Raw genomic sequence first — 13,875 nt, forward strand, 5'->3', positions numbered from 1 at the left:
GTCTCGAGGCTTACGCCTCGCCTCACGGACGAAAAACGCCTCGAGGCTTATTTACGCAATTTTAAACCTTGCTTGAGAGTCAATTAACACAAGAGAGCGGAAAGGATGGGGGTGGCAGCTAGGGGTCAGACTAACACTTCTCAGATACCATTACGGAAATCGAACACAAATTTTTAAAGAACAATAAAATAAATATAATCCATTATAAATTGACGACTTTCATAAAATAAAATGATAATTATAATAGAGATCATACTCTTGCTTCCAGGGTAACTACTTTTCAAAGTTCTACGAGGACGCTTGTAAAAGCAGCTGAAAAAAATGCCCAAGGCAAATGTAACTCCAACAGAACCTCCAGCAACACTGCCTATGACACCAATATTTCTTTTCATAGGAGATGGAGAATCACATGGTCCGGAACTGGCAGGAAAAAGAAAAATGAACATAAGTTAATGATAAGAAGGCTTCCAGACAAGCATTGTACAGATATGAGAAACCGCTTTGTAGCTTACATACATAACAGTAAAATTTTTCCGACTTGACAAGCTGGGTGGTATTTTGCAATTCAGCTGAGGGTTGCATTGTATGGATCTAGAAAAAGACAATAAAATTGTTAAAATGGGAAAAATTCAGCTACCTAGAATGATACAAACTGGGAATTGCAGAACATGAGTCACCCATGCCATTTATAAGTAAAACATACAGTTCCTTGAGTTCTGTCATATCTCCAATTGCTGAAGGAAGTGGTCCTCGCAGATAACTTGATGAAAGATCTCTGAGTAAATTATGAAAATTTTTAATCCTTCAACATTGGAACATATTTAAGAAAACTCAAAAGAAGTAAAAGAATAGCAAAGAAATGGTACTTTAAAAACAGAAGTGACGACAAAAACTAAATGAAAAAAACGGTAGCATAGAACAACATGAATCACGGGACAAAAGGAATAGGAAATTGATAACAAAAGGCCCACTGGGCCATAAGACACACTACGATGAACACAATGACATGGGAATATTGTGTTCCTGACAGCACAAACAACCCACTATCTTGGAAATATCTTTTTTGTTTGGGTACGCCCCACTACAACCACATTGAACCAAGAAAATGCAGCAGTAACACGATATTGACTACTGCATATTAGTCCGCAACAACAGTGGGCCAAACAGGACCTATACATCACTGAGTTCGCAAGCTTTGTGATTATAAGTGAAAGCATAAAAGAGTTAGCAGCTTCTTAATGATAAGACATACTTACAGCTTCGTGATGACAAAGGAACAATTTATCTCCTCACATGCTAGACCATTCCAAAAATAAGGAGTGCATGGGTCTCCATGCCAATTTCGAAAGATCTCAAGTTTGGGATTTTCTTCTATCAGCTCATCCTTAAGTTTGATGGCAGCATTTACTGAACAAAATTGTGAGAGAGTTAATCACTTGATTTGGCAGAAAAAAAAGGGTCCAAGATTAAATGCATAAAGTGATTTCATATTGCGTCAGTTTAAGAAATACAATCTTACAGACTTACAGCATATATTAATATCGTATCAACTACAATAAGAAAGCATTCACCTATGAAATAGAGTTTCAATGTAAAGTAACCACAACCGAGCTTCCTTAATAAAACACGGAGAAGCAAGTAAAATAGTATAAAAGAAAGAAATCTAATAATGTTACTCCTCATCCCTGTGGAACAAGCTTTATGCAGTTTTCATGTGCATATTAGCACAGATATATCAATAAATATGCATAAGAATTATATAACTAAAGTTCTATTATGAATATTTATGCGTAATCATGCGACACATACATGGGTATTAAAGGGAATGGGGATTTACATGCATATCACAAAAAAATTTATTATTAAAACATTATACATATCATTAAAATCTCTATTCAAGAAATATTTAACGCCAAAATTATTCTATCTACCTACATACCACTTAAATTATTACAACACAACAAAAATATCACTTTCAGTTTGCATCACTCATCGATTTTCTGGAGAACTACCGGCCGAGGCTCATAGAGATGGCGTCGACAGGGAGAAGCGAGAGGCAACACTGGATAGGTCAACGATGAAAGAGAAGGGGACTATGAGGTAGTTAGAGGCGTAGATGATGTCGCATGAGATTTCGTTGGCAGTGAAACGCTTCTCCTTGTGATAGATTAAAAGCTTCTCAGACAAACTCAAAAGGAGATGTAACAACAACAATAACAACATCAATCATTTATCACTACATGGGGTTAGCTACATAAATCCATTTCTTCATAGTGTCCTATTAAGAGTCAAATTATCATTTAAATTTAATAAGATCAAATCCAATACATCTACTCTCCTAACTGGATAATCGAAAGGCTAATATTTTTTTGCCCAAACCATCTAAGGAAACTCTCTTTAATCTTATTTGCCATTGGAGCAACTCCAACCTTTTCCTTCTCTCTTTCTCTATCGTGATAAAAATTAAGAATTTTAATTTTGTTTGATGAAGGGTGATCTCTGGTAGTTGAAAGCTTGCTGGAGAAGCTTATGGTCCATCATACGAAGAGGAGTTTCACCACCAACAAATCATCATCGACATCTCTAACAGCCTCACCATCCCCTTTAACCTTGTTAACTTTTCTCTTGAATACAGCCACCCCCTTCTCCCTCCTTATCGTTGACCTTGCTGAGGTCTCCATCGGTGCCATTTCCTTGAGTCTCAGTGGATATGCCTCCAAACAATCAACAAAAGGATGAAAATAAAGAGTCATATATTTGCCAAGTAAAAGGTTCACGGGGTATGCAGGAAAATAAAATAGTTTAGATGCCAAAATTTTAAATAGTAGAGGTTTTAGTGGTATGTATGTATATCCTCCTAATCGAAATTATGCCGTGCATGGACATAAAATCATGACCAAGCATGCATTGACAGTGTATAAATTCATAACATAGCAACAGACTAAGTTAACTATTATGAGCATCTTTAGAATTATTCTCAAAAGTCTAGTCCTTGCTTGGTAATCATTTGCCACAGGAGAAGTGAAATAGCATGTAGTGCAAACTATGAAATAATGTTAAATAATTAAAGAGTTTTCTGCAAGAGATTATAGGTGCTGTTCCCACAAGGCTCTAATATTTTAATCTATTAAATGTTAATAGATGTTGATAGGTCCTCAAGTTACCACTCTAGGATTGATTTTCATCAAATGCATGCATGATTTGGATACCAGCATCAATAAAACTAGGGAAAACCAAATCGCAATGCTAAGAAGACTTAGAAGACACAGCATACCATCTCTTTGAATCGTTTCAGTACTTCTTTGGAGTACCTGGTAGATCTCGTAAGCATTGCATATGGGTCCATACTTAGCTTCGTTCAGCACTTTAACTAGAGAGATATTGAGAAAATCATTTGATTTCACCCTAGAGGAGATTACTCTGTAGTTGGAAGAATTTTCATTTTCCAGTATATCAAAGCTTGCATACTTTTTATCACCATTTAGATATATGTCAAAGACCCTTTGCCCAATTTGTACATTGGCATCAAGCTCAAGGAAATAAAGGATGATAAGAAAGTCATTATGGTCTGTTAAAAGATCTTTATGATAAATTACCAACTCGTCATCATCTGTGATACCAGTCTGGAGAACTTCAAGTGGAATGGAGATATTAGATCCATGCAAAGATATATCAGGTGATTCCAATATCTTGCCTTTGAAAAAACCTCTTTCCCCAAGATCAACAGGCCAGATGCGGTCTGCAAGGTCCTTGGGAAACCTGTTCACCAGAACAAAAAAATGGCTTATTCATCAAGACTGCATAAATTCTAATGGTAGCATCATATGCCTGTGTCAGCAAGGCCAGAATATAAAATAGAGCTAAAAAGACATGGTACCTAAAATCCAGATTCTTATTTCCAAGGTCAACTCGAGTGACCAACTTTAGAGCATTTGACTTATTCCCTTTAAGGTAAATAGCCTCATTTAACGGCCTCAACTCTAACGTAGATATATAAGCATTACCCGTCTCACTCAGAAGGCAGAAATTTGTGTGGTCATTAGTGGCTGAAATAAAGACACCTTCAACCTCGAAATATTCTAGAGATGAATCAATCTGTGAGATTGATGTGGCTCCAATCGAGAACTTAAATGACGTTGCAGTGAGAGGTTCAGGAATAGGGCCATGCAGAAATGTAGCCCTCACTAGGTATTCCTGGCCTTGAAGTACAGGAAGATAATAGCAGAAACTGTTCGAATCAGCCTTGTCAAAGAAACGGGTTTTTGTATGGCTAGAAGTTCTTGATGAAACAGAAAAGGACTCGCATCTCCCAACACTATGAAAAAGATGGTCATCTGATGTCCACGTTAAGTTGGTCCCTGGATCAGTAAAATTTGATGCCGAACAACTCTGAATGCTAACAAAACCTGCATATGCAATCACACTATACTCAAAAAACATTATAATCATACAACAGCGTTTGCAGAAACTAAACAGTAGACAACTTGACATACATAATTGCTTGAGCAAGAAATAAAAATGAACAGAGAAAGAGGCTGCAAATGGCATAGGGTTCATGAAAACTAAACTGAACACAACTTACTTTCAATTTGACAAAATTTAAATAAGCCTTGTGCTAGAGAGTGAATCAAAGGGTGTCTAAGTTGCGCTCTGTATGCTGGCAATCAAACCACTTTCAACCAGTTGATATTTCCACACAAATATATTTCAACCATCCAATGCAGGACTAAACCTAAACTCTACCATGCCTTAACGATCTACCATTACGTGAAAATACCATCAGATGTCATGCACCTAAATGAGATCAGCTATAAAGATAAACCTACCTGTAATAATTTCTTCCACTCAGGTAAATAACCTAACTACCGTCAATATCCACCAAATTTAAAGTTTACAGAATTCGTAAAAGGCTTCGGCATAGAAAAGTGAATATATTGGTAAACTTCTATCATAATTCCCTTTGGAGATGCAAAGATGGGTGGTCGGGCAAAAAGGGGATCAAACTAAATTTAACTCTGTTTTCCAAATCTGATTCATATCTATTTTTTTTTTTACAGTTATTGGGTCCGTTTCTAATTCTAAAATAATCTAAGCCATAGAAAAACTAGGTCAGTTCTCATTTCCACCGTATGTGTACTCCAATTTACTCATTTCTTGGGTATTCGGCAGCACATCAGGTTGTCAAAGCCTGGCATATATGCTTTGGTTTTAGGTTCTAAGCCAAAAGCAACTTGATTTGATTTGATTTTCAATCCTAGTCCCCTGTATAAATGAATGGGAGATAGCAAAAAACATTTAAAACATTTTAATAATCTATGGTGATGGATATTTAGGCAAACTCTACGATCAAGTCAGGGTCCACAAAATCTGTGATGATCACATCATAATTCATAAAGCACTTAGACAAGTGCGCACATTCTTCTTTTTTTCTTCTGGCAAGGGTCAGGTGCATAGCTGCGACCGAATTACACAAGCAAATCAGTTGTAACTCAAAAGCGATCCATTATCCCCATTCTTTCCTCAATTGACATCCTTACAAACCATAGTTCAAAATTTATTCAAGTTAAAAAGGAGATTTATCTCAATTCTAGTTAGATAAACAATCCCATCAACTTCATTTTCTCCTATAAAGGTAAACTAATTTATTTAGACATTCTTCCTGTGTGATTCAGGAGCAGATCAACCAAAAGAAAGAAGAAACATTTTTTTTCCCAATTTAAGTATCAGTTTCCTTCTAAGAGCTCCCTTTGCAAAACATAAGTGCTTCACCACGAACTGGCTAAATGAGTTTGTGATTCTGATAAAGGCCAAGATATCAAGTCACATAAAGAATTGGAAGGAGTGTTCGCTGCCAAATATCTGGAATCAAATTTGGGAAGAAGTGAAAGAGCGGAAAACAGTAATAAAGGAGGTAAAAGCTGCCACCAAACACTCGCAGCAATCAATCCAACCATTCTCGACAACTAGACCAGCAGGAGGTGACAGTTTTTCCTGAGTAATTCACTGCAACCTATTAAGGAAATTTCTGCTACTGCTAATGATAGTACCCTGATTTCCTTGCCCTTATATTGATTGAAAGGTAGATAATTTGCAAGCATTTACTTCCCAATATTTGTGCTGATTTGTTTTCCTTTTTAATACCTCAAACAATAGGTCATCATACATATAGCATACTTTGACTTGCTCGCTGGAATAAGAAAACTAGCCTTTCTCTTCTATAATTCTCACATTATATTAGTGCTATCTTTTCTGACCATCCTTGTCCTTTTAATTCTTTAGTTCTTTTCCTTGTTCACCTTCTATCTTAATCGTGATGATAGTTAAATACAAAATAGCCTTTGATAGAAGCTTCTCATTTGACGCCACCTCTAGTCGTGAATCATTTCCTCATGACAATCTTAGTTGTTAAGAAAACTTCCCAAATTCATCAATTATTGGGCACAAGGTGAATACTATAACAACAAGAAGAAGAAGCCATTATCCCACTATGTGCGGTCGGCTACATGAATCTTTTTTCTCCAGTGTTCTGGTAAGAGACAAATTCTCATCTAAATCTAAAAAAGAAAGGTCATTTCTAATATTTTCTAACCAAGTCTTTTTAGGTCTACCTCTACCTTTCTTAACATAAGTCAAATCTAATACATCTGCTTTCTTAACCGGGTCATCAGAAGGCCACCATTTTATGTGACCAAATAGTTATGATGTTTATTAGAGGTAGAGGGAAAGATAATTACCTCACTAGCAAAACCATTCTTCCACAGGAAAAAAAATCAAAAGTTTAGAATATAGAGATTTGAAAGCAACATGGTAATGTGTTGGCTTTGCAATATGTTGTAATTTATATGTTTGATATTGTGGTGGAAAACTTGAGTTTTGCTTAAGGAACTTGAAATAATTGAAGGAGTCATGTAGGGACATGATGTCATCATACTAAGATGAGGGGGAGCTTTTACAAATGAATACAATTGTGTAAATATAGTGATGATACTAAGCGAGTGCCGCTTTTAAGGTAAGCAACATGATTTTTGCAAAGCAGATGAAAAGTGATTAGTGGAGGGCCATATTGATCACTTAAAAAATCAAACGGTGAATAAGCTCATTTGATAAATGCCTTGGTTGGTTAACACTGATTTTAGACGTTTCATGCTGAAATAAAAGACCTATTTGCATCTTTCTTAAAAACTGAAGGACCTTAGAGAGTGAAAAGGATAACTGGTGAACAAATGGTCCTCACGCCATAGAGACCAAAGTGCATGATACCTTGTATGTATCATTTAACTTTGATCATGAGGTTTACTGCAAAGGCTCCAAATTTGTTAGGCTTGCCAAATCACAGTGTTTTCCATGTTCTTTTATTCCCTTAGCAAAAAATCTCTATGCATCTTCCCCTAATAAAGGACCACAAAAGAGATTCTAGCAGCTAGTTTTGATTGAAACGGCATGAGATTCTTATGTAACTAGGTCCAAAAACCACATACATTTTTGTTTTTACTGCTCAACACCAACATCTAGCTTGTTATCTATCAATCTTAACCCAAAGGCCACAAATTTCTAAGAAAAATAGTAAGAATTCAATCGCATTAACCTTTCTTTCACCTCAACCTTATCAAATTCGCTGAGCCTAAAAAACATAATGTAAAACTCAAGGAGTTGAACTGATGATAGCCAATTTCCAAACCATAATGCAATTAACAAACCAAAAACTCAAGTCAACTGTGAAAAATTGTATTCATGATGCTTCTGCAAATTATCAATCAAGCTAGAAGCCTAGAAAAACATGGCCACAACTTAAATCCATTAAACAAACACCTGAGCTACAATAGCCATCAAAAAGTACTTAGAGAGGAAAAAGTTTATCGTCGATATTCATTCTTTTTTCTTTTCATTTCGAATTCTGAATTCTAATTTGATTGATATATTGATATTTTATTTTCATTTACATTTGTTTCAAGAAAAAGGTTTACTGCAAAGACTCCGAATTTGCTAGGCTTTTCATATCCCAGTATCTACTATTTTTTTCACTCATGAGAATCCCTAAGCAAAAAAATGTATGCAAGTACTGCAAAATCTTCTCACAAACACAAGAAAGGCTACCTGTGATTGAACCAATGCAATATTCGCATGTTACCAATCCAAAAACCTAAAATCTCTATCCCAACTAAACGCTCAATGGATCAATGCCAATATCAAGTAGTCATTTAGTTGTCTGAACTTAAAATCCACATAATTTTTAATACCACTAGTAAAGTACCCATTCTGAGGAACCTTCCATTAATTGCAAACGTATTAATCACGCATAGCCTAGACAAAATTTTAAAAAATTAAGGACAATATCCAAAGAGCCAATTAATGACAAAAAAAAAAAAATTCCGCCACAAATTGAAGTCAAACTTCTCGACATGCTCGATTTCCCAATCAATACTCTAGAAATTATTCAATCTAGTCATATGAACACCTCTACACTTTAAATCCACAAAAAAAACACCTAAGCTGCATCAACTTTCAAAACCACCACCCCTTTCGAACGATCATGAGCAGAAACTAAAACAAAAAAGATGATGAAGAAATCGATAACGATTACCTTCCTGTGCGCAAATCCCACGAAACAGCGCAAAGAAGAACACGATCGCAGCCAATCTCATGTTCATCCTATCTACCAGTCGGATGTCGCCGGTGCCGCACCATGTTACCTCCTCTAACGGATCGAACTCAGAGTGATTCCAGATATTCCAAACCCATTCCTCCAACCATAACCGGAGTCTTCAAGTTACCGTCGCTTTCCACCGCTAAAAATCGCCGCCGGCCAAGGGATGCTCTTTCTCACTCCAAAGTATTTTTAAAGAGTCCAAAGAAGTCGAGCGGAAGTTTTTCGTTCCCAGCATATACTCCGAACAGCCGGTCGAAGGGGTCCAGTGTGAACGAGGAGTTTTTGCATATTCTGTAGGTTGTCTTTATTTTTTATAAATCTACCCACGGACAACAAAATGGATATAAATGTAAAATCAAGAAAGTAAATAATTAGAAAAGTTACTTGTGCCAAAACATTTTATTGAATTATTAAAATATTTTTATTGTAATAATCTTTAAAAATATACTGGCATATTTAAGTATTATACCCATATTATTAATAATATATATTTTTATGCATCTCATTCTGATATTTCAAAATAACTTTTATATTTATAGGTTTAAGAATAAAATACATATAATTCATAATAAATGCATTGATGCACCTTTGGTCCTTTAATGTATGTAATATATTTTGTTAAAGAATGTAAACCTTAAATGTCATAGCTATTTTAGATATTGATTAAGAGTGTTTTTTACATGTCATATACCTTCTCAAGTATCAGGTTGCGACAATGGAACTCGCCTCGAAGGAGTCCCACAAAGGAGCTTGCCCCAGGAGCATAGGGTCTTCTAGTCAGGAAAAGCAGAAAGGAGTCGTCTTTGGAGGGTCAATCAAGGACCTTCGCAACCACAAGACTCGCCACCTCCCTCAAGTTGTTCGCTACAGCTCCTTGCCACCATTATATTTTATTCTTATTATTTATGTGTGTGACCTTTTTCATAGCCATCAAATCTTTATAAATAAAGGATGAAAATAGCATTTAGAAAAATTTTAAAATTTATTTATAAAATTTTGAGCTCCTTAAACATTTTCTATGAATTTTCTAGTAATCTGCTTTCGCTCCATTCTCACAAGTTCTAGGTCACCCTTCACAGAGTTTTTTTTTTTTTTTTTCACCCTTCACAGAGTTTACATGCTAGTAAGGTTGGATGTCATCCACAAACATATTTGGATCCAACAAGCTTATTAGCCTATTGTGAGGCATTTATTTAATATTTAATTTTTTTTTTAAATTCCACCAAAAATGAAGGATGAAGCTTATAATATCATTAATTGGTGAATATATTTCCTTATAATTTTAAAATTGATTTGATGCCAATATGCAATTCATGATAATTTCTCAAAATTCTTTAGCATCCAATTTGTAGTACTGTTGCGGGCTAGAATATACGTGGCGGTAGAGTTCGTATTTTTACGTCCAAACGTTGTACGAATATTTAGCACACACAAACAGAAGATAAAAGGAAAATGAACACCATAATTTTTACGTGGAAAACCCGAAAGAGGGAAAAACCACGGGGCCACGCCCAATTGAAGTAATTCTACTAGCGTTTGTTTGAAGTACAGAGGTTGATTCGTCACACAAGTTAAGACGATCAAATTACAATCAGTTTCTTCTAAATTGAAACAAAGTTACAAAGTTTTGCAGAATTCCGACGTCTCCCGAAAATCCGGCATAATTCCGGCGTATTCAGGCGACAGAAAGAACTCCGGCGGTGGTCGAGGAGGAGCTTATTCTCCTCCTCCTTCTCTTCTCTTCTTCTCTCTCTTCTCACTTCCCTCCTCTTGTGAAGAATGAGGGTTCTATTTATAGTTTTTTTGGAGTGGCATGGCTTGTTAATAGGTGTAAGATCAGGGGCGAATAGGGAGTGGTCGAATGGACGGTTGATGTTGAATCCTTCGATCGTGCACCGTTCGTTGGACATTTGAAGGCCTTATTGATGTCGAAATTCAGCGATCTTGGGATCTTTGGATTTGTCTCGTCGAGTCGTTCGATTCGAGTATAAGCTCGTTAAAATCGGAGACCGTTTGGTAACTCAAATTGTGATTTGAACCTTCCAACAGCACTTCGAGTCTTCGATTCAGACTCATTTGGACTTGGATTGAGTTGAATTTGGTGTCATTGGGTTTGTATTTCCGAGACGCTCAGTTTGACTGTAAGCTCGCTGAAATCGGAGTTCAAGTGCTCCCGAATTTAATTTTTGAAATTTTCTGATTGGTTTTTGCCTTGAGATTCATACCCGATCAAGATGATTTCATGACGACGTATCAAGTACTAAAATTAGATAATTGAAATAATGATTATAAATTTTATTAACTATTCAGCAGTTGTAAGTAAATAATTATTTAACATTGCAATTAATTGTGTAACTATCATTTATCATTAGGTATTCTTAATATAAAGAAATAAAAATAAAGAAATTACAAAAAATTAATTAATTATAATTAATTAAACTATCAAATATCAATTGAATAATTACTATAACATTCACACTTCAACTATTTAATAATCAATTATGATAATACTAAATAAAAGTATTAGATGCAACTAATGCTAATCACATAATTAATAGACTAATTATGTTAATGCAATTAAAGCCTAATGAAGCAATTAACTGCTACAAATTAATTTTTATCATTATTGCTGTAATTGTTTACTATGAAATTAATAATATTATCTTCTTAATTAATAAATAGTGAGGATTGCTTAGGGAGTAGATAGGGATTGGGGGCTGCATTTAAGCCAAGCTGATTTTACTTGCAAGGTAGAATTAGTCTTAGTTTAACCTGGCTGTTTTTTATTAAGTTTTTATTTTATTTATTTATTTAATGTGCTAAAGTTTAAGCTAACTCTAAAGTCAAATTTATTTAAAAGAATATTAGGGAGCTAATTAAGCCTAATCTCTCTCTCTCTCTTCCCTAATATCCTCCACACCTAACCTCATCATTATAAAATAATTGTGGAGCTTTTCTTGTTGATTCCAAGTGTCAAGATTTATTATTCAAAGTTTGTGGAATCATCATTATGAAATAATTGTAAGTATATTATTAGTATTAGTGAAGCTAATCCCACCAAATTTATGCTCAAATTGAGCATCTTGACAAGACGAACCCAACAATGCTTAAGCTTGTCTGATCCAAGTCAAATATGCCCAAATTAAACACTTGAAATAAAGTTGAAATTTTTATAGCATTAATTAAAGGATATAAGAATTTCTAAATTTTGTATGCTTATATTCAAATCGAGTGAATCGACGAGACAAATCCAATAAGCTCGAGATCATTTGATCTTGAGGTCTGTAAGTTACTTAAATGTTGAACAATGATTTATGATCAAATGATTTAATATGAGCTATCCGATTGAGTGTTATGAAGTTTTGACTATATTTATTAAAATATCACTCCTGCAATATTATAATTATGACCACATATTTTACATAAAGACATCAAGATAGGAGATTAGAAAGATTGAACTGTTCATTGAGCTTTACCCAAAGTTCGAATCCTTCATTCATCGCTTGTTATTGCTGCTATCCAGCTATTGTTGTCGAACAACCATCTTCATCTGATCATCATTTTCTATATATGATAGTCCATTCACCATCAACTAATCGTCATCATTTAATTATTGTCGCCTAACCCATTTTCACCTGATTGTCATAGTTCGATTACTGTTGTCAGACCATCATTATCTGATTAACATTGTCTTAATATTGTCATCATCTTTTCATCATTTTTCCTACAATCTCACTATAGGAGATTAAACAAGGGATCCCAATTTAATAATCTAATCTTCTTTGATTATAGTAAAAAAAAAAAAGCATAAGACTCACTAAATATATTCAAATTATTTTGACAGAGCTATGATAACAATCCATAATGAGAACCACTATTTAGTATGATCACATCATACGATGATGGAATTTTTTTTTAATTATCATTTCTAGAAAAACTAATTAAATCAAATAAGCCCTAAATAACGGCCGGATATCTTCTTATAATTTGAATCAGAAGAAGATTAAAAATTATTAAATTTGTTTTAAAATTAATATAATAACTCTTCATATAAGCCAAATTCAATAAAAAAATTTGTGTCAGAGTACCAAACATAATATATATCAAAATATTTATCAAATTTAATTTAAGATTAATATTATATTTAAATGTTTTTATTGTATTAATCTCAATTTAGATTCAACAAAGTTTAAACAGAAAGTATATAGTAAAAAAATTAAGAATAAGGGAAAATTTGAAGCTTATTTCATAGAGAAAAAAAAAGATCTAGACATTTAACCCCACCCTAGCCAGAAAATTTCGGGCTCAGGTCAACTTGTTTGCCAGACGGGTCTAGTTAAGTTTCATTTTCCGACCAGTTTGTAAGTTTGGGGCGGATCGGGTTGAACCGGAAACCTTGCTTGTAGCATAATCCCATGCTCGTGTCCGCATTCCGCACCGCGTGCAGGCCTCGCTTGTGTCGGCCAACATCGCTCCGCATTACGCGACGTAGCATGCCTACCACGCTCGAGTCCGGACTCCTCACTCGAACCAACACTCGCACTGCGCACAGGCCACACTCGGCACTTGCTCGCACCCATCTCTCAGGCTTGCTCTCGCTTTGCACCCCGCATCATTCGCGGGCTGTATTTGGAGTTTTCGAGTCAGTCGAGACAACCGGTAACCAAACGGGCCAAATCTAGGTCTAAATTTCAAACCAATTTAAACTAGGTCGGGTTAGATTCAACCCAACTCAAACCTGATCCGAAAACTCATTTTGACACCTCTAGGATCTCCTATGATTATTATTTTTTTTGACATTAAAGCCCAATAAAGCAAACTCAAATAGAGAATATTCAAATTCAATACCTCTAGATTGATATCTAAAGTATCCAACCAACATATCAAAATGAGCCGCATAAAAATCATCGTAAAAAATCTTTAAAAAACAATTAAATATCCTCTAATTTTAGCAGCCAGAACACAAAAACAAAAACGTAACAAATCTTTAAAAACAATTAAATCTGTACAATCAATAACAGAAGTTACACTAAGTGCGGAAGGCTGTAGCCTGTAGGTGTAAACATTTGAAGTTTGACGACGTCGTAAATTATTTTTATACCACTTCAATACAATTAAAGAAAGGATACAAATAAATGATTTCGTGTCACGATTACACGGTATCGTGTCACATTGCATTAAAAAAAAGGAACTAATTCCCACTGATTTCACTATGCTAATAAAATATG

General features: G+C 34.9%; 1 protein-coding gene across 1 annotated transcript in view; it reads right to left on the minus strand.

Annotated features, from left to right (window-relative positions):
* LOC110106535 (nodulation receptor kinase-like) overlaps positions 1 to 8,897 on the minus strand; it is a 19,084-nt gene extending 10,187 nt beyond the window's left edge. Inside the window, exons 1-7 of the mRNA XM_020836466.2 lie at positions 8,582 to 8,897; positions 3,878 to 4,406; positions 3,275 to 3,759; positions 1,257 to 1,407; positions 704 to 775; positions 517 to 591; positions 257 to 420 (exon numbers count right to left, since the gene is read on the minus strand). Coding sequence (XP_020692125.1) covers positions 257 to 420; positions 517 to 591; positions 704 to 775; positions 1,257 to 1,407; positions 3,275 to 3,759; positions 3,878 to 4,406; positions 8,582 to 8,648 — 1,543 coding nt within the window. The 5' untranslated portion in view covers positions 8,649 to 8,897. The remainder of the gene's footprint in view (positions 1 to 256; positions 421 to 516; positions 592 to 703; positions 776 to 1,256; positions 1,408 to 3,274; positions 3,760 to 3,877; positions 4,407 to 8,581) is intronic.
* Positions 8,898 to 13,875: the final 4,978 nt, after the last annotated feature.

Source organism: Dendrobium catenatum, unplaced genomic scaffold (genome assembly GCF_001605985.2).
Source record: "Dendrobium catenatum unplaced genomic scaffold, ASM160598v2 fragScaff_scaffold_361, whole genome shotgun sequence".
NCBI lineage: Eukaryota > Viridiplantae > Streptophyta > Magnoliopsida > Asparagales > Orchidaceae > Dendrobium > Dendrobium catenatum.